General features: G+C 41.9%; 1 protein-coding gene across 4 annotated transcripts in view; it reads right to left on the bottom strand.

The window, feature by feature from the left end:
* MGAT4D (MGAT4 family member D) overlaps nt 1-21298 on the bottom strand; it is a 29051-nt gene that overhangs the window by 2558 nt on the left and 5195 nt on the right. For 3 of the 4 annotated variants that reach the window (XM_054690239.1, XM_054690237.1, XM_054690238.1), the window contains exons 2-11: nt 13149-13307; nt 11966-12097; nt 10491-10624; nt 7938-7984; nt 5078-5191; nt 4701-4814; nt 3208-3283; nt 1860-1974; nt 1506-1636; nt 229-336 (exon numbers count right to left, since the gene is read on the bottom strand). In XM_054690239.1, the coding sequence (XP_054546214.1) occupies nt 229-336; nt 1506-1636; nt 1860-1974; nt 3208-3283; nt 4701-4814; nt 5078-5191; nt 7938-7984; nt 10491-10624; nt 11966-12097; nt 13149-13257 (1080 nt within the window). In that variant the 5' untranslated portion in view covers nt 13258-13307. The remainder of the gene's footprint in view (nt 1-228; nt 337-1505; nt 1637-1859; nt 1975-3207; nt 3284-4700; nt 4815-5077; nt 5192-7937; nt 7985-10490; nt 10625-11965; nt 12098-13148; nt 13308-21298) is intronic. The other variant, XM_037496597.2, reaches the window with a different exon arrangement.

The following is a 21298-nucleotide window of genomic DNA, read 5'->3' as shown; positions in this document are numbered from 1 at the left end:
TTGAACAGCACAGCTGGGAACGGTTGGGTAAAGAAGTGTATCCAGGCTGGATTTTTCTACCTGACAGGTGACAAGTAATGGGGGTGGGAGAAGACCCCCCCCACCCCCACAGCGACAGGTGCCATGTGAGACGGACTCTCTCACATCCTCATCACTGCTGTTCTAAACAGTATCTGACATGTTCAGGAAACATTGCATAATTACTCAAGTTAAATTTCCAAATCTTACTTTGAGATATTGTTCTTTTCCAGGCAACGATGACTGTATACCCACATGCTGGAAAAGAGAAGGTTGATATCGAATACGAATTTGCTTATTTCGTTCTGAACATTTTTCCTGGGGGAGAAATTAAAAGGAATAGCAATCTTCCATTAAAGCTCTAATACCTTTTTATTGCATTTATTGATGGCAGAATTTTTTGTTTTGCCAGAGTTTTACAGGAATATTTTAAAATTTAAACAAAACATTTAATTTCCAGTATTTTTCATACGAATAATAAAAAAGACAATTTTAAGGGTTTTAGATCATTATTTATATGATATACATATGTGTGATTGTGTATATAATATATGATATATATATGTGATATGTATATATAATTTTCTTTTAGGAAATCAGGCGAAATAAAGCTGTATAAGCTATAATTTTCCTCTCCTCTTTTTATTCTCATAATACAAATGAAGTTATTAGTATTTTCCTATCTCTCTCTTATACATTATACTTTCTCTTCCTATATTCACTGATTAATTCCGATGCTGAATTATATCCTCCTCAATTTCTTCTTAAATAGTAAAATGTATCTGATTAGCACAGTGGGCCATGGTGGAGGATTATTATGGGTGTGTTGGTGGGGGTGATCCTATACCTCCAAATCATACATTGTGTTGTAACCTAATGTTACCTCAATAAAAATGTATATCATAAATAAAGAGCTGATAATATACTTAATGATTATACAACATGGGAAAGAAAATTGATAATCTCTTTAAAAGCAAAAAGAAGAAAGGTGACTGTGACACTACTCCTATTAAAAACGAATACTTGAAGTTCTGATTGATCTGAGAATTCTTTTATATGCTGTATACACAGAAAACTCATACAAACACATCTCAAGTTTATATAAAGAGTCCTCAATAGCAGCTTTATTTAAATGCATTTGTACTCAGTACAGACATATAAGAAAATATTGTGTAAAAGGATTATTTTTATAATTGTAAAGTAATTAATTGATAGAATTAATTAATGCTTGGATTTATACCTTCTATTTTATTTTATTTTTTAGTATTAATTTTTACAGTTTGTTCACAGTCCTTTTTTTCCACTTTTCACTGCATCTTTGGCCTCTCATTACTTCATTTAGTAGGAATAAGAGTCAATAAAAATTTAGAACATGGGAAGTAAAAAAATTCATGCACTCATCAAATTTAGTTAGGTAAACAAATTTTAGTTAATTAGAAAGATAATATTTTCTTAAAATAGTATTTACAAAGTAAAAATATACTCACAGGCGTTTCTCCTGGATTACACATCTTTACCTGAAAAATGTCCCCCAAGAGCAAGTCTATAGGTTTATCTTTGTAGAACATTAAAAAAAAACGCACAAAATCAATTAAGTCCTCAGATTTAAATAGCTTTCCTATGGAGAAAAAGTAAACAAGTCCAAATAAGCCTGGAGTGTTTACATCATATATCATAACCTCTATATATAGTTTGTCATTCAGGAAAAGAGCAAAAAAAAAAAAAAATTAAATATATCCTCTCCCTTAGAAGTAAACTTAATGAAGTTGTAGCAAAAAAATCAAAATAGTTTGTGTGCTTTAGTATTAATGATTACTATTAGAAATACATCCATTGCTTACCTATGAACCCAAGAACTGAAAACTCAATATAAAGCCAGTTATTTGAGGAGATATTATGTACAAAATCTGTGATTTTTGTAAGGTACATCTTTTTAGCTATGATATCATCTTCTAGCTGGAAATAAAGCAAAAAGACATTAGCACCTTTCGTGCATCCATTAAATAATTCAGAATACACTGAAAATATGTTCTTATGAGGTAATTTTATTTTTAGTTCAATTTACTTTGAGTATTTAGGTTACTTAATTTTTACTTTCAGATTCTGAAACCAGGGATTATCTGCTCTTTCCTAAAGACTAATATGCATCATCCAATCTAAATTGTCTTTGGAAGTGTCTCTTTTATCTGCATCCATTTTCATCCTCACAAATATCTCCATGTCTGGTCGGGAACTAGCTGGCCCTAGGCTCAGGCGACAGGCGCTGTGTTCTACTGCTTGATGTTTGCTGGCAGAGAGGTGACAGAGGGAACAGTCCCTCTCACCCACACCCAGGTGGAGAGAGTGATGGTGCGAAGAAATCCCCCCAGTTCTCCACAGTGGAGGGGAAGTGGTGGGGCACTATAAATAGAATTTTCTTTTTTTACTTAATGTATGTTATGTGTAATCTATTGAGTAAGGAGGCCCTAAGTCGTTCAGAAAAATGTGGACATCAGCAGGCACCAGGCCAGAGCACAAAATAGAACTGCACTGTCTCTACCTGGGAGAGGACATGGCCGCTCTGCCACTTCCACTGCACTGTCATGACCTAGGGGCGGAAAAGGATTTTCCTTTTTCCTCCAGTACAAGGGATACACTTCAAGGAAGCATCTTGCCTCAGGCCTTTTTCTAACTCCCTCTGTTCTCCAAGGATAGTCTGCAAGCTCTTTCTCACAGCTGCACATCGACTCACAGACTGAAGGAGGCACTTACTGTTGGCAACGCTACCATTATTTACCATCCTGTTTGACAATACCCAGGAATTTAGGAGGTACAAGTTCCATTTAATTGACCTATTCTACAAACACAGTGAGGTACTATGGAACTGAGTTACCCATAAAATGTGAGGCAGCATGGGGTAGCCAAGACAAGTGCTCAAAATATGTCTGCTTAATAAGCTGTGTGCAGAGAAATGTAGGTGGTGCCATTTCTATTATAATTTGAGAATTTCTTTCTAGTCTTCTGGTAACTGTAATTTCTTCTGCAAGACTGAGATATAATCATTTTTTAGCTTCCTGTTGGCCTTTTCACATAATGAGTGTTTTCTGAGTATAAAGAAAGGTGCAATAAGACAAGAGGAAGTAAGAAATCGAAGGAGGATGGGAGAACATAATACTCTCACTTGAAATTATGTATATGTCAAGGTCTCACCTGTAGATAATACATGGCCTTGGGTTGGGCATATAGCATCAAAAAACAAAAATCCAATACTTGTTTGCTTCGCCATCTAAATAATAAAATGTTTATATCTGTCATTATCATTTCATTTCTATTTATAAATACATTCCAGTCATTAAAATAACAAACTTTCAAATATACTCTACTAATATAGAATGCTCTCCACATTAACTAAAACTGAGCAGGTTATACTAAAAAGTTGTACTAAGAAGTTTTTCATCTTTGTTCAGTGGACCGTGTCTACCATCACTAAAACAGCAATAAAATAAAATTTTATGTTTTCGTTAGTTTGCTTCTGATCTATGTAATAAAGTAAATATTCTCACTGATCTTAGGCGTTGTTCAAATGAAAGTACGTGGAAAGTTTAATTTAATCCTCAGCTAGTAAGGCTGTGTTCTGAAGACACAAAGGGGAGCGTATGAGGCAGTTCTTGCCCTGCTGTGTCTTCTAGTCTATTATGAAATGGTGGGAAAACAGTATAATTGGAACCAAGAGACAAGTGCCATAGAGAATAATGGCAACGGTGACTTCCACTGAGACAGGGAGCATGGGGCAGGAGGCAGCGGACTTCCAGTGCCGAGGCTCAGTGGGGCAAACGCCCAAACCTGTTCTAGAGCACGTGGCCTCAGGTCCAGAGCAGATATAGCTGATGGAAGAGAAGGTGGTGGCGAGAAGCTGGCAGGCACCAGACCATGAGGGGACAGGCAGGAAACCTTGGACTTGAGCTCATTGGAAAAAGGATTCTTCTGTTACAGTGTGGAGAAGGATTCTTCTGTTACAGCCTGGAGGGGAGGCCAGGAGAGGGTTCAGAAAAGCAAATAGCCTTTAAAGGCCTGATCCAAATCCCAGGCTGAGGAACGGGAGCAGAGGTGATGAGTGGAACCATGTGGGGAGAGAGCTCAAACAGGAAACACTGACAGAGACATAAAGGGCAGAAGGAAAAACAGGATCTGCGACATCACCCATCTCCCAGCTTTACGACTGGTTATAACACCGGTGACCAAGTAAAAGCAAAACAAAACCGTTAGAAGATTCCCAGATTCTGACCATGTATTATTTTAAAACAAAACAGAGCTTACAGGTTTCCTGTTGCTAGGCTTTCCCTGGCGATCATGATGTATAGAATACTGATGTCAGTTATCATGTTGGACACTGAAACCTGTGTAAAGGTGTAAACCAATGTCTCCACAATAAAAATTTATTTTAAAAAAGTTTCCTGGGATAACAACTTTCTCTGAAATATGATGTCTGTCCTTTTAAGTTTTGTGGAACCATCATGTTATGTTTCTTATGCTACCTACCACTTTTACAACCAATCGATGATAATCTTTTTTTCTGCAGAAAGAGATTGTAATTTCTCAAAACTCTTTTAAAAAATACTAACATTTTTATTTTCACAAGTGTAATGTAAATTTTATTACACACTGGAAAGTTGTGGAAACCAAGGGAAAAAAGGTTAAATTACCTGCCTAGGATGATCAGCAAACAGGAGAGTGAGGCTGGAAGCCAGGGTAATGGTTTATAACCCAGGCTCTCTTTTTTCCCCTCATTACACGTTTGCCAACGGCTGTCTGAAAACCTGAACACAGACCAGTGGTGGTGTGCGATGGTGGTACAAGCTGAACAAATGAGCTCTTGGGGCCAGAGCAGAGGAGCCCTGACTGTAGCTCCCGCCTATCCCCATGGTGTAAATGCTCTAAGTGGCTGAATTCATGCCACCCACGATGTCACTCAACATAGAGCCAAGAAGCCAACAGGGGCTGGCAGTTGTGTAGACAGTGGATTCTCCCATCTCATCAGGAGAAGCTAGAGCTTCAAGGATACTATTTTCTAATGTGTTACCTCTCTAATTTGTGCGAGTCCTCGGTTGATGGCATGGCATGTAACGTGCTTGGATAAAAAAGGGCAGGTATCGAAATGACCTCCAAAGATCCAGACTGTAGTTGCTGTTTGAATCTATAAATAGAAGTGAAGGGAGGATGGTAACTGAATATTTGATTCCCAAAATAACATAAACACTTAAAGAGAATTCCTTATGCATGGCCACATAATATTTTTTATATAAAAAACTTTTTTTTAATTGAGGTAACACTGGTTTACAAAACGCCGTGAGTCAGAGGCACAGGATCACGTCTTCTCAGGTGCTGGCCACACCCACCCCCAAGGTGCCCACAGTTCTCCACCACAGTCTGCTGGGGCTCCTCCCCGCTGAGTCTTCCCTCCATTTCCTCCCTGTCTAGTAGCCTTGCTTTTGATTTGAATTATTTCACATGTTGATACAAATCAACCTCATAAAATTCATATTTTTTAGCCAGAGTATTTCTTTTGTGAATTAGTGATGGGTACATAAAAAAAATCAACATATACAAAACTGATTTCCTCACATAAAAATCACATAAGTACTTTGATTTTTTAAAGTTTATAATCAGGTATGTACTCTGACAGATTCAAGACAATGGAATGAATGAGTCAGGATAATATGGTAACTGCAAAAGAGCAAGATTAGCTAGTTTTTTTAAGGGCCTAATTTTGAGCTTAATAAAGTCCTCCTGAATGGCAATGGCCAGCTAGTATGAAGTGCGACTTTTGCTCACAACTCATTGGAGGACGATGTATGCTCTTTAGAATCTTTATTTTTAAAATTTAATATCTATATACCACTAGGGAATCATCAAATAGCTATGATACTGCACACAAGAGCTGCAAGGTATGACTTGTGCCATTAAGGTAAAGGGTAGGAGGCCAGGTAGAGCATTTTAAATGGTTTTCCTGTAGAGGCAGAGAGTATGACTTTAAGATTTACATTTAGGTATAGCAGTGCTTATTAAAATGTTAATGCCTCAAGTAATTGTTTATTTTATACTGTTAGGTGAAAAAGCAGCGTAGAGTTTTATATCCCTGAAGTCAATTATGCGCAAAACAGGCAGCTTGTGCTTTGCACAACTCCACTGTGAAATAATTTCAATCACCAAGCTCTAGTTAAATAACATCAGTCCCCCACGACTGCTCACATTTGAGTCATTATGGCATATTAACTGAATAACTGCCAAACTTGTCAGTTGGCTAGATCCAGCTTACGGAAGATGTCTTTACAGAAAGAGCATATTCCTTAGCTCTCCATGATCCCATGCTGGCCTGCCTTATCTCCCACTGACCCAAGCCCAGCACCTGTGTTCCAGGACATGTTTGTGAGAAACAGACATAAGTCATTTTCAGCGAGGGTCAGAGTGGTCCTGAGGCCGAGTCCCTTACCATCTGCTCGTGTTGGGCCTAAGACCCTTGGATTAGGCCAAACAGCAAACGTGAACCTGGCAGGAGAAGGGACATCCTGGGCCCGTGGCCTGGTGGTTGTGGACTTTTGCCAGAGGACGGTATCAGTGACTGATGATGTACAGCCAGGAAGAGGTTAAGCACGTAAATGCTACTGAACCTTCTCTTTAACCACTTCTATTTTTCCTTTCTCCCTGTAAAACCCCCCCACCCCCAACTGTTATCCCTTCTTGCGGGCACATTTTAGGCCTCTACCTGAAACTGTGTAGCTCTTTAATTTAATTTAGGTCTCTACCTGAATTGTAGCTCTTTAATCCCAAATACATGCTTGCCTCTCATTTCTTCGTTTTATTTTTAGGTTAACATACTCATAAAAAAAAAATCTATCATGCTCCCTCTCTTGGACCTTTCTGCCTTCTGAAGCAGTTTTGTCTCCCAGACGCTCCCTTTCTCCTTTTGTCTGCCCGAGGAATGTTTATTTATAGCTTTAAACTCAGATAGATTTGTTAACCTCTCCAGAAAGTCCTTCTTGCTCCCCACAGGTAGAGTGAAATCCCCCGGCTCCTTCCCGCCATGAAGACAGCGCTTGTTCCTCGCTGTGCGCTTTCAAGCTGGTTGAACTGTCCCCGTGAACACAGCGAATGGGAAGACTGGCTGGGTGTGAACCTGGACCTGTTAGAGCCGCAGCATCTCAACTGGTAAACAACGTCAGGCGGGTTCCCCAGGGAGCACTGCTTCTCCCAGAGGGAAACTGCAAGCAGAAGTAAACGAAACTTCTTGCAGAAAGAAACCCAAGAATGTCTTAAAAAGAACCTGGTTGGCTTCTCGCAGAGGCAATGGACTTCATGGAGAATAGATATTATAAAAATAATAGTATGAAGATAAGAATTTTAATTTTAATGCCATTTCCCCTACATAGTTAGGGGACATGATTAAGATACATCTGTCACAACTGGCATGACAGGTTCTTTCGGAATAGAGACCCGCGTTAAAAAGAACATCATCAGCAATGTAGATGGAGCTAGGAGGGATCATGCTCAGTGAAATAAGCCAGAAAGAAAAAGAAAAATACCGGATGGTCTCACTCATAGCAGGAATTAGAAAACCGTAAATAAGGGACCAGGAAAAAGACTATAATAAAGTAAAAATCAAAATCAGCAAGCAACTGTAAACCAGAGACACACTACAGGGGGGAGAGAGAGGAGGGAGTAGGATCAAACAAGGGGGGTGGGAATTGTGTGGGGACTATAACCAAGATGAAAATGCATACATTGTGCAAAAATGAAAAATGATGTAAAAAATATATAAAATTAAAAAGTACATTAAAGAAAGGACATGATCACTAACAAAAATGATCACATAATTGGATGAAACAAGGTGGGGCAGAAAAATGAAAGAACAACTGTGCTAACATTTATTAAGTGGTACTTACTTTTTTGTAATCATGTCAACAACAGATTTAAAATAATCTTCATTACTCTAAAAAAGAGAAAAAAATATGTTTAACTAAGTGTGCCTTATGGTTTTACTACAAACATTTTTGCCACCTGTAAATCTAGGTACAGAAGGTAATTACGTCCGAATATTTTTTAGTGTTTCCACTTTGTAGAAAGAATTTAAAATATCTCATTCTTCCTTAGTCTCAGTATGACATATATCACCACACATAACTCTCAAAAATTAATATGCAAAATCTCATGTATCAGAAAACCTTGTTTCCTGAAGATGACTGGTTTATTTCAAAGAATGGTTCTTTTTGTAAATGTCTTAATCTTACAAGAATCATCTGCTAGGAAGTTTACTCCAAAAGCTAGACTGCATTTCCCCAATAATATGAAATTACTTTGAACAAGGACAGTTCTAGGGTGAAATTTGAGCAGTACCTTGGCAACTCTGACTGCATCTAGTTAGATGTTTGTTTAAAAATCTCAATTATGATGCAGGTGCATCTATTATGGTACTTAAGGTTCTGGAGAGAGTCATAAAATGAATCACCAGCTCTTTGTTAAAACACTGAAACATCAACAGTACTGAAGTTACACTTTTTAATTAAGCATTCTATATTCCACTCAAAATTTTAAAATTTGTCCAACAATATTTTATTATCGGTTCAGACACTTTAGGTAGATGTTCCTTGTGTGAGTGGCCAAAAAATAAAGACTGTAACATGTAACACAGCATTTGTGGCAAAAGTGGAGATTATGCACAGGCCACCAAAGTTAAGAATTAAACTTGGAGACAATGATTGTTTAGCCTTTTTATATTTTTCTATTCCCCTGTGGCTTGAGATTTTTTGGGGGGAGGGGGAATTCAAAGATAAGTTTCTTACTGGAAATTCTAACAATAAGGAAAAAGAAAGGAAGGAGGAAAATGCTCTCTCTAATTCTGGATAACCTTATGTATGTTTTGGAGACCATTTTTCCAAAGTTTGCTCATTCTCTTTTTTCTTTCTGTATGTCATTTTTTCATCCTTTCTACTTTCATCTTTGTCACATTTTACATACACTATTGTGGTAGATGTGATGCTTTACAGCTTTTCTCACTCAGCAATATAATATGCACATCATTTTATGTCAGTGACTATAGATACTCATTCGCCTTCCAGGGGTTACAGGTGTTTACAATGGAAAGAGAAGTCTTTCATTGGCCTCTTCTGGATGGATATGTTGGTTGTCTGGAGATGTCAGAAGTGCACCGAAAATCTCTGTAATAATTGCTTGCTGAACGCTTACTGCGAGTCACGCATCTTCCTGAGCTAATCTAATTGCCGAAGCAACCCTACAATACAGGGAATATTAGCATCACTATCTCACAGGTAAGGAAGTGAAGCAAAGAGAAGTAAATTGCTCAAGTTCACAAGCCAGGAGGAGGAGAAGTTGGCACTCGAATCTCAGCAACTTAGATCCTGAATCTGTGTTCTTGACTACCAGGCGATCCTGTCATATTTTTATTTATTTTTTTAAAGATGTATTTATTTATTTATACAAGCACTGGGTACAGTCAGAAGCACGGGAGGGTGAGAGAATTCACCAGCGCCAGAATGGGGAGCAGAACAGGCAGACTGAAGAAGTACACTGCTGAGGGGAGCAGCGGGCAACAGGAGAGGTCTGCGCCCAGGTGGGACCCTCACCCGGCGGCCGGAGATCCAACCAGTGCTGCAGAGGCTGCGGACAGCTTCACAACCCAGCGCTCAACCGCTGTGCCACCGAGGAGGCCCCCTGTCATATTTTTATTATTTTGAAATTCTTGCCTTATCATCTTGTCAGGATTATTCCTGATGTGATGGATATACATACTGAAAATGAGGTAGATATCACCAAATTCCCCTCCAAAAGGTCTTATTTACATAGAACATTAGAGTTTGATGTGGCCTCAGAGGCAAAAGGGAAAACTATGGGTACACGAGAGAAGGGTAGAATCGAATCTGATCTAGTTATCAGACAAGTTACTCATTTTCTTTAAGCTCTAGAGGTCAGGACAGTAATGCCTGCTTCACAGATGTAATGCTGGTTATAAATAATTCAGATAAAAATCACCTACAACCACTCAGATATAGGTAGGGGCCCCTCAATGAGTGGTACTGTGACTTGATGTAAATCATCTCTTGAGTCCCATGCCAACCTTTTACTGGGCTGGGCGGGTTTTCTCACGCAGCATCAACCATGGCGTTGTGTTTATGTCTCTAATTTCCTTGCTATGTGGTAGGAGGGACTCCGTGAACACACTTAACAATGCAATCTTATTTCTCCACATGGAACCATTATTGCTTTCTGTTTAGAGTTACATATTTCATTCCTTCTTGAGAGTGGCTGACAAGTCTATTGGGTGCTATCCAAAAAAAAAAAAAGAAAAGGCATCTTTGAATTGCATTTTTTTAAATTGATGAGAAAAATTCTAAATAGCCTTCTAAAAATTCAGGATGGCCTTTAGGAAGGGTACTTGGAGGTGAGGGAGGAGCAGACAGCCATGTGCTTGTCATACGTACGTCGGCAATGGAGACGATCACCACGGAGTCCTTCTGCTCTGAGAGAGTCATCCTGGAAATGAGCGAGGTCAGGGTTTGCTTCAGGTACCCGCGATCTCCTCTGTTCACAGTGGGAATACCCAGCGCAAAAGAAACTGCAGACACAGTGACACAGACCCATCATTTCAACCCCCAGGAGAAACTCAATTCAGCGCTACTGCCTAAGCCCACTGGGGTGGCCGTGGGGCCAGACAAAGAGCGTTTGAAACAATATTATGAACATCACCCCAAGCACTGCTAATATTTATCACATTTTTCATTTTTGGTTTGCGGAAGTCCCCTCTGTGGAGTCCTGCTAGTAGATGTGTTACATCCATGCTAAGACATTCCCCAGGGGTAGGATCTCAGGGGCTGGACCAAGAAAACCAGACACTCCATTTCCGAGTGTTTTCAGCTATATGGGTGTGAAACATCAACTGGCTGGTGCTCTATTTTTCTTCCTGAAGAGATGCTGGGACACAATATAGGAAAAACACTATGAAATATTTTCATTCGTGAAACAATATATGGAGAAATTTCTGTATTTCAGGGCAGACAAACGAGGCCTGTGGGCTGCCGATTGCTGCCTCCTGAGAGACCAGCTCACCGCATGGCCAGGTGGTGGCCTGACATTCACCCTGGTAGACTTGCTTCTGACTCCAATGCTTTTCCTCTTCTTGAATACCTGCTGAACTTGGGGCCTCCCTGGTGGCGCAAGGGATTAAGTCTCAGCACTATGAAGCTATCACCAGCCACTGCAGCACGGCCAGGGAGCTAACCCATATGGCGTAGCAGACCTCTCTTGTCTCCCCAGCTGCTCCCCTCAGCAGTGGATTTCCATCAATCCGCCTGTTCTGTTCTCCACTCTGTCTCTGGTGAATCCTTTCACCCTCCCCATATCTCTGGCCTGTACCCCAGTTCTCATATGCATAAATAAATCAATCTTAAAAAAAATACCTGCTGAACTGAAGTCATCCTTCTATGCTTAGCCCAAAACACCCCATGGCCTGAAAAGCTTTTGTTGACGGACGTGGTTCCCCAAAAATTTGGGGAGAGAGGAAGATAACTACTTAAGAACAGATCAGCCAGAACCAAGGGAGGAAAGAAAGAGCTGCCAAGCTCTTAGCAGATGCTTCTGAGAAGTTTGACTTATACTGACTTCTGAATTTCAAAGCACCTATGTTAAAACAGAATTCAATTTTAAATGTGGAGTGAGCTCTATTTTTTCTGGCAAACAATATGCTGACTTCGAGTAATCCAAATTAATGCCAGATAGACCTGGGGTCTATGTATCAATCTAAGTATCATATTAATGGATTGCATTCAAAATTTAAAAGCTTGTTCCCCAAAGTAGAGAGGCAAATCAATAAAATTTGAGGGACAAAAAAAAAAAAAAAAAAAAACACAACAAAGAGCAAAGCATCTGCATTTGATTTTCCAACTCCAAGTTTTCTTACCTCCTGCTCTCTCTTTGCCAATTATTACGTCAGGATAAATTCTGCCTACTTTCCTTAGATGAGGGAAAAACAACTTTAAGACTTCAAATGTATTGGGTACCGTTTTATTCTTATCCAGTATATTCTTCACAGCTGAAAAAGAGAGAAAATAGGGGTTGAGTTCATGACCATAGGGATATTTCTCCCTTTGGTATAATTTTTCTTAAATGAGGGTTAATACATTAATTCACAGATTTAATTTCAATATGAGAAATATTATGAAATGTAAATTACCTAATTCATAAGCCTATGAGAAAAGGTTCAGAGATTATTTGTATTTATTTAAAAATAGCTAAATTTAGCACCATGAGCTACACAACTAGAAGAAATAGAAATATCAGTCCCAAAGGGAGAAGTACAAGAAAAACACACTACAGTGGTCCAGTCTTCTCCTATAATTAATGTCACATCATTAACGTCTACATCTTCATTATTTGTTTTTTTAGCCCCTCAACACGTAGAGACTTCATCTGCACCACCCACTTGAATTTGCCACTACAATTTTGAAAAAGAACAAAGTTGGAGATCTCATCCTACCCAATTTTAACACAAGACAGTGTGGCATTACAGAAAAAAATGGATACATGGATGAAATCAAAAGATCCCTAACCAGGTTGTCAGGGGTGAAGGGTTAGGAATCTGATGACAAAGCGGGAATAGGAGGCAGGACTTTTTATCCTGGAAAAATGGGGAGCCATGAAGGCTGATGCATAGGCTGGGGAGCCTCTGCACAGGCTCCGGTGAGAAGAGACAGGTGGGGACAGGACTGGAGAGAGAAGACAGGTGTGTGTCAGCATTGTGCAGGTGAAACCTGAGGCCTGCCCAGGGTGATGGAGATGGTGCTGACAAAGGCCGGCAGACCTGTGGGGGTCACACGGGGTGAGGAATCACAGGATGCTGAAGGGCTGATATGGAAGCAAGAGCTGATGCTCACACTCTGGCTGCACCTACAGGGTGGGTATGGCAGGTGATGCAACCCACAGAAACAGAAAGGAAGATGGTTTCAGAGTGGGGGAGAGCAGAAGGGCAGCAGTCATGTCTCCTACCTGATTTTTGCACCAGGGAGATATGCCTGAAATCAGAAGGCATAAACCCTACGGGTCTAAAAACAAAACATAAAACAAACCCACCATCCCACACAAACCTGTATTTACTGGTAGATCTTCTCTCTGTGGACTTTGATTGTACATTATTGTCAAGGTTTTCATCAATTCTTGGAAGTTATTTTCAGTTTTGTTTTTTAAGAAGTGCATATTTTCCTCAAATTCCAAAGTACGTTTCCTCCAAAGAGTTAATTGATTACCTGCAAATACAACATAATGTGTATGTTTGTGCATGTGGCAATGGTATCACACAATTTTCTGTAATATACAATGTGTAAAAGATACGTTTCAATATAGCTATAACAAGCACCATATGTGTGTACAGAGTGCTAGATACGAACAGTAAATGTTCAAGCAGAACTATCTTGAAGGTGGCCTTTCGAGGGTTTTTGCTTATGTTGTGCATGTCTGTGTTTTCCCAAATCTTCCATTCTGCATATGCACTAGTTTTATCATTGGAGAAACCAAAAATTTGGAAAAAGAATTTATCTAGTGAAAATGACCATATTGTTTCTTGGCCTTTTGGCTAAGATCAAGAAAATCACCATAGATAGGTACACTGAGTTGACTCTTAAGAATGCTCAACACAGGCCCTCCCCGGTGGTGGCGCAGCAGTTGAGTGCTGGGTTGCAAAGCTGCCTGCAGCCTCTGCAGCGCTGGTTGGATTCCCGGCCGCCCAGCAAGGGTGCCACATGGTGTGCAGACCTCTCTTGCTGCCCACTGCTCCCCTCAGCAGTGTACTTCGTCAGTCTGCCTGTTCTGCTCCCCACTCTGGCTCTGGTGAATTCTCTCACCCTCCCGTGCTTCTGACTGTACCCCAGCGCTTGTATAAATAAATAAACAAATCTTAAAAAAAAAAAAAAAAGAATGCTCAACACAGGGAGCAATTTTATCATTGTAAGTCAGGAACAACCGAAGTGCTCAAGAATAAGAAATATGTTGAATAAACTACAGAATATATTTTGAAGAGCTCCTAGTCGTTCTTGTGTTAAATCATGTATAACTGAAACCTAGTTTTGCCACTTGATATTCGTATAATCTTGGGAAAGCTATTTAATTTTAGCTGGCTTCTGTTCCCTCTTGCTTACAGGGATATAGAAGAATCTTGCCTCAGAGAAGCTACTAAGATGTAATATATAGGGGCCTCCCTGGTGGTGTAAGGGGTTAGGACACAACCTATGAAGCTGTCTGCAGCCACTGCAGCACGAGTTTGATCCCCTGGCCGGCCAGGGAGCAACCCACATGGCTCAGCAGACCTCTCCTACTCGCCCACTGCTCCCCTCAGCAGTGTACTTCCATCAATCTGCCTTTTCTGCTCCCCAATCCATCTCTGGTGAATCCTCTCACCCCCTCCCACCTCTGGCCTGTACCCCAGGTCTTGTATGCATAAATAAATAAATCTTTTTTAAAAAAGATGCAATATGTAATGTGCTAATGTGCTTATGCCATGTGAGGTGTCTACCATGATCATTATCAATGGACTACTCTTTATCCATGTACCAGTGGCATACAACACAGTCAGGAAAACAACCTTGCAGAAGAATAATGATGTAAAAGTGATTTTTTAAAAAACAAAACATTATGAAATAATTTCATTCTTGCCAAAAAAGCACCATGACTTCAGCACTGCACAGTCCTGGTGATGGGGGAGCAGGTGCTTCTGATGGGGTGATGGGGAGGGAGCACAAGTGGAGGAGGTCTGGGAGAGGACCAGAGGAGAGGGCCTAGGGAGTGGGCAGCACAGCCTTTTGGGGGAGGTTTGCTGTAAGAGGGGGAGGAGAGCAGCCAAGTCAGCAGAATGGGAAGTGGGAGGAGAGAGAGAATTCTTTATTTTTCTTTTCAGGATGGGCAAGAGACAGTATGTCTGTATGCTGACGCATCTCATCCAGGGAAAAGGGAAAAACTGATGACGTGTGTGAAAGTGGACGAGAGCGGATGGGCCCGGGGCTGGGGTGTAGGGAGTGCTGGATGGACGTACAGGTCACGGCTTCAATAATGAGACGGGTCACCCGTAAACACGGGGCACCAGCCCAACTAAGTCAGGCTTTCCATTGATCACGGGCTACAGGGAACCTCTCTTATTGCTTCTATTTCTCAGTGAAAAGGGGAGCGCAGTTATCTGCTGAGAATGAGGGTGGAGAACAAATTACGGAAAGCTTGAAAAATATGAAATTGCTTTCTAGGAAAGCAGGAGGATGGAGTTTAGCTGGAGTCTTAAAAGGATCACAAAAGAGACAGACAGAAGGGAAACTGTTCTCTGTAATCACTCATGCGTGGCTTTATCTCTCTTCACGGCTCTCCTGCCTTTTTTCTGTAAGCAACTTCCACTGTGAGATGGGAGAGAATCCTACTACCGAAGCCTCTGCACCTACAAGGTCTGGCCAACGGCCTAATCACCTGCTGATCCTCCTTCCACCTCCCAGAGATAGAACTTTCAGGCTGCCACTCCCACCTGACTCCTCAGGGGCCTTGCTGTTAAATGACCATGGTGTCAAGTCGCATCCAATGCAGCCTAGGAGAAGCTGGATGCACCATGGGCCCCACACTCAGAGGAAAGGGTGTATCTCCCTTGCTCTTTTCACCCGTCCTCTGGGAGAGTGTGGACAGGCGTGACCTGGCCTGGATTGTGCAAATGAAGGCAATACCCCAGAGATGGAGTCACAAGATGGATGGAACCCAGCACCTCAAATGAGGTTAGGGAACAGAAGCTCCACCCCAGTTCATTATTCAAAGGTCAAATCAGGTGCCAGGTGGGTACCTGTTAACACAACTGAAGTTGCCGTCTAAGCGATACAAAGGAACTGTGAAATGGCCCAGAGAAAAGGAGAATAACGTAGCTTCCCACCTTGGTTGCTTTGTTAAGATATTTGAACAGCTGATTAGAGAAGCAATACATGGGTTAAAATTTTAGATAAAGACAGAAAAAGAAAAAAGTACATTGCAATCCCACCACCTGAAAATAACCGCTATAAATGTTCTGTTGTACGTGGTTGGGGACTTTTACTTAACCTCCCCTCTTCCCTCTAACTTTAATAATTAAATGTCAGACACAGTAATGCCGGGAAAAGGCCTTATGCCAAAATAAACTGGTTCATTTTGTACTGAAAAAGGTATAACCTATGATGAAAACAAAACAATTCTTTGTCATTGAGTCAAATAACAAAATATACACCAAAAAATTGGTTAGAGACACAAGGCTATGAAAAAATTCTGTTCAATTAGCAGGGAAAGCATAGAAATTGACTAATGATTTTAGGTGGAATAAAAGATAAATGAACAGCTTGGAGGTCAATAAATTACAGACGGATTTTTTTTTTAATTAAGGTAAAAAAGCCATATGATGCATTTGGGTTGAAACATTTAGTGTCTCCACCTTTTACAAACACAACTGTGTACAGTGGTGACAAAAATTGGATAATACCATTCCCTCGTCCCAGACTCTGCAGGGATGTCTCATCACACACAGAGAAACAAGCAAGGTCTCTTCCCAAGAGGAAGGCCCACAGCCTGGGCCTCAGCTCCTGCTTCCTGGGCCTCCTAGCTGAGCTGGCAGGTACTGCTCGCCCACCTGAGGGCTTTGGTTCTGGCAAATTTCTCAGCACAGAATGGCCAGCCCCACAGCCAGACACTGACCTGGCAGCCGTCCCTGGAGATGCCTCGCTTGCCATCCTAGGAGAAACCCTGCGTCCTCTCTCCCTTCATCCTCTCACGTTCTAAATCCCTCACCACTACGTGACTTCTTATGTGTTTAGTCTCTTCATGTCTCTCTCCAGAGCTCTAGAATGTACACTTGAGCTCAGCAAGAACTTTGACTTTCCTGAGCGCTCAGTTCCCAGTGCCTGCAGCTGTGCCTGGCCATGAGCTCCCACAGGGACATCTGATTGACTGAAAAAACACAGTAGGAGTGAAGGGCTCATCGGGTGGGCACCGATGGGTGATTTGCGGCCTGGGTCATGCCTTAATCAAAGAGCTGCCCTACCCCGGATAACCCTTGCACATTCAGAGTGGATGCTCTCTGAGGACGCTGACGAATTTTTTACATGGATGTCGTTCACGGAGTGCAGCCCTAGGTTATCAGGGATCCCTCTTAATGTTCTCTGTGAAAGGAATCCCGTGCTTGGAGCTGATGTGTTATGGGTGATGCAACAGTCCGGGTTTCCACAATGCAAGCCACTCCCAGAGGGAGCCATTTCGTAAACACAAAAAGAAAGGGTTTTCTCTAGGGGAAGAAGTATTTGCAGAAACAACCACACAGAAATGCTACAAGGTGGGACCTCTAGTCTTAGATCTGCGCCTTGCACATTCTTAACTATTCTTCAATTCATTGATATTCTAGTTAAAATCTTTTTATTACTTGCAAACCCACACAGGTGCTTTGTGAGGATGAATGTTATAAAATTGTTTTCACAAAGGTTTGAAATAATAATCCAATGTTTGGAGTCAACTGTGGTGGAATTGTGAAAACAAATACAAAAACCTGCGTGTGCGCTGTGCACGATGGCGGTGAGGCTCCCACCCAGACCCAGGGGCCCAGGGCCCCCCCCAAGAATCACTGAGCTTTGCTCTCACGGCAGGCACGAGGCCCTGAGCTCCAGGAGAGAGAAAATGCAAATCACATCCGTAATTCTGAGTTTTCTAGCAGCCACATTAAAAAAGGTAAAACAACATAGAGAGGTATGAAACTATACATAGCCCTAAAAAAATAGTGTTGTATTCAACGTTACTGCAAGAAACATAATTTTTAAAGCAATTAAGCCATTATAAAGAAAATATTTTATTCAATCCAGTCTCTGTTCTTTTCCAAAATATCTCTTCAACAGGTAATCGACAGAAAGAAAAATAATTAATGGAATAGCTGACATTGTTTTTCTTGTACTATGTATTCCAAATTCTGTGTGCATTTTTACACCTACAGCCCATCTTAATTCAGGTGCTAAATCTTAAAGGAATAGTGAAAAGAAGCCTTGTCAAAATGATACAATTTAAAACAATTTTTTTAACTGCAGTAACATATGACTTTAACAGAGCATAAATTTCAAGTGCATGTCCTTATAAATCAACACCTGCTAGACCATCTGAAGGTCACCAAAGTCCATGCTGCACCCCCTTTTGCTTGATTTGCCCACCTGACTTCCCCCCTTCCCTTCTAGTAACCACTGTTCTGTTCTTATAGTCTCATCTTGCACAGATGAGTGACTCACATGGTATTTGTCTTTCTCATTCTGACATTTGCCATTTTGGCATCATCTCCTGCAGGTCCAGCCACGTTGCTGCTCACAGCAGATCTTTTTACAGCCGAGTAATATTCCATTGTGTATACGCACCACGCCCTCCGTATTGGACATATTGGACAATGGGGTTGATGGCGCACCAGCTGTGAGTTTATTAGAAATGCAAGATCGGGGCCTCCCCTGTGGCGCAAGGGGGTAAGTCTCAGCACTATAAAGCTATGTGCAGCCTCTGCAGCACAAGTTCAATCCCTGGCCAGGGAGCTGACCCACATGGCACAGCAGACCTCTCCTATCTCACCAGCTGCTCCCCTTAGCAGTGTTTATCAGTCAATCTGCCTATTCTGCTCCCCACTCTGTCTCTGGTGAATCCTCTCACCCCTTCCCCGGAACCTCTGGCCTATTCCCCAACTCTTGTATCCATAAATAAATCTTAAAAAAAAAGAGAAATGCAGGATCTCAGGCCTCATCCCAACCAGTCCTTTGAGTCAGCAGCTGTAGTTTTATAAGATTCACAGGTGATTGGTATGCATATTAAACTTGGAAGCATTGGTACAGACCTCTCTAATTGTTTAATCTTTTCTCATCATTGACTGTGCCATAGTTCAGGCCTTTATTGCTGCCAGCTGCACTATTATAATTGCCTCTTAATTGGTCTCTCACCTCCAATTCACAATTAATCTTCTGGAAATACTGCTTGAAGCCTAAATGGTTCCCTTGATGCTTACTGAATAAAATCCAAAAGACTTGCCTTATATGCAAAGTCCTATAGAGCATGGCAGTGACCTGACTTTTCCACCCTATTTCATTGGCTAAAGACCTCCCCTAAGGAGAAGCAAGTTGAGAGTCACTTTTCTTTCCATTTAATACATATCGTCACGGTGCCCTGTGACAGGTGGAAAAAACAGGGATTAAGTCAGGTCCTGCTCTAAATTAACTGACAGTCAGGCGGCAAGTGGCGCAGGAAAGGAGCGTAGATTTAAACAACTTGTTATAATATAAAGGCCCAAGTGGAATCATCCCCCAAGTGCCATATGCAAAGGGGGGCAGGAGTAATTCTTAATGATTAATTCTTTTTTTTTTAAAGATTTATTTATACAAGAACCAGGGTACAGGCCAGATGCGAGGGAGCATGAGAGGATTCACCAGAGACAGAGCAGGGAACAGAACAGGCAGATGAACGAAATACACTGCTGAGGGGAGCAGCGGGCGAGACAGGAGCGGTCTGCCGCGCCATGTGAGACCCTCGCCGTCCAGCAGGGATCGAACTGGCGCTGCAGAGGCTGGGGACAGCTTCACAGCGCCTTGCTCAACTGCCTGCACCACCAGGGGAGGCCCTGATTAATTCTTAAGGAGGCCTGAGGAATGGGGGAGGATCGGAAAGCGTTTGGAAAATAGGAAATATTTGAGAACTTGAAAATGAAGACAAGTTTGCCACACAGCAGAGCACAGGATAGGGTAGGGCAGGGCATTCCAGACTAGGAAGGGGGACAAATGCAGATGTGTGACGTGGTGAGGCATAGAAGGGGAAGCCATGCATTCTCTCAGGGGTAGAAAGAGAGAAATGGCATGGCAGACCACTTGAATGTATTATTTAAATGTATTATTCATGTATTCATACCCATTAAATAGTCTCCAGCTTTCATTGACAAGAATTACAACCACAGATCAGAGTTTTGCAAACCCAAGTGGAGTCTGTTTTCTTTTGCTGATGTACAGTTATCTGGGGTTGACTTCTGAAGGGCTTTGGAGCAAAGTTTCACAGAAGCAGACACAGCAATGGAAAGCCTATTAGACCCCTCTGTTAAGGATGGGGCGTCCCCAAGAGCCGCAGCAGCGCCCTTCTGCACTGGAACAACAGCAGTGGACACATATGGACGTGCAGAGCACACATATGATTAGCAGAACCACAGCCTTTCCCCGTATTACACACCTACATGCTTTTAAGTATCTCAAAGGCTACAGTTTCTTATTAAAACATCTTCTGAGGTACCCACTCTAAGCTGCTTTCAAAATTACCATCAAAAGTTCACCTTTTGCTTTCAACTTACAAGTAACCATTTTTTTTTTTTGGTCATGCAAGTGTTCACTATTGTTCCAAAGTCAATAATTTGGATAATGTTCTTTATAGAAAGTGAAGAGAGAAAATGCATAAAATGACTAAAGTGTAGTCGTACAAATCAAATATATATTTCCAATCTTTGAGACAAATGGGTGGAATGTTGGTATTGTGTGCGCATGGCAAAATTATTACTAGGAGAAGTCGAAAACGTAGCCACTTCCAAGCGTGATCCTCCACACTGAGCCTCTTCAGTCCTGAACGTGTTCAAGAAGGGGGAAATTAACCCAAACCACCTGGGGGCACTCTTGGAACACTGGGCTGGTTCCCAAGATTCCTAAGCCTTAAATTCAAACTTCAACTCTGAGAAAGCCAAAATGTTCCACTACGGACAACTAGAGAAAACACAGGAAACAGTTAAATTTCAATTTCAATTTTTTTTATGTGTTCCTCTATTCCCCACAATTTTTATACTAAAAAGATTCGTGACCTGAAATCCAAATGGAACCCGACAACTTCTATTTTTTCCTGCTAACCTGGCACCCCACAGAGCGCCCCGGGCGTGCTCTACCCGGTGAGGCCACCTGGGCCCCTGGTGAGGGCCAGGCGCCCAAGGCCTTCTCTGCTCGATCCGGGTGCCTCTCCCGCTTCGCCCCCCTTTCCAGCTTCGGGAGGTGGGAGGTGCAGCTGGGGACACCGCGCGGGCCACGCAGGAGGAAGACGGCGCCGCGCGCGCGGGGTCCTTGGAGACCCGCCGTCCGTGCTCGCGGTTCTGGGAGCCCCGGGCGGAGACGCGGGGGGAGCCGGGCGCAGACGGACCCCGGCGCTCGGGGCGGCCCCGTCCGCGGTCAGGGCAGGGCCCGGGTCCCCGCGGCCGATCCGCCAGCGCGCGCCGGGCCGGGTC

The sequence above is a fragment of the Talpa occidentalis genome, unplaced genomic scaffold (genome assembly GCF_014898055.3).
Source record: "Talpa occidentalis isolate TD23 unplaced genomic scaffold, MPIMG_talOcc4v2.1 talOcc4.8, whole genome shotgun sequence".
Lineage (NCBI taxonomy): Eukaryota > Metazoa > Chordata > Mammalia > Eulipotyphla > Talpidae > Talpa > Talpa occidentalis.
This window is presented reverse-complemented; position numbering and strand designations above follow the sequence as displayed.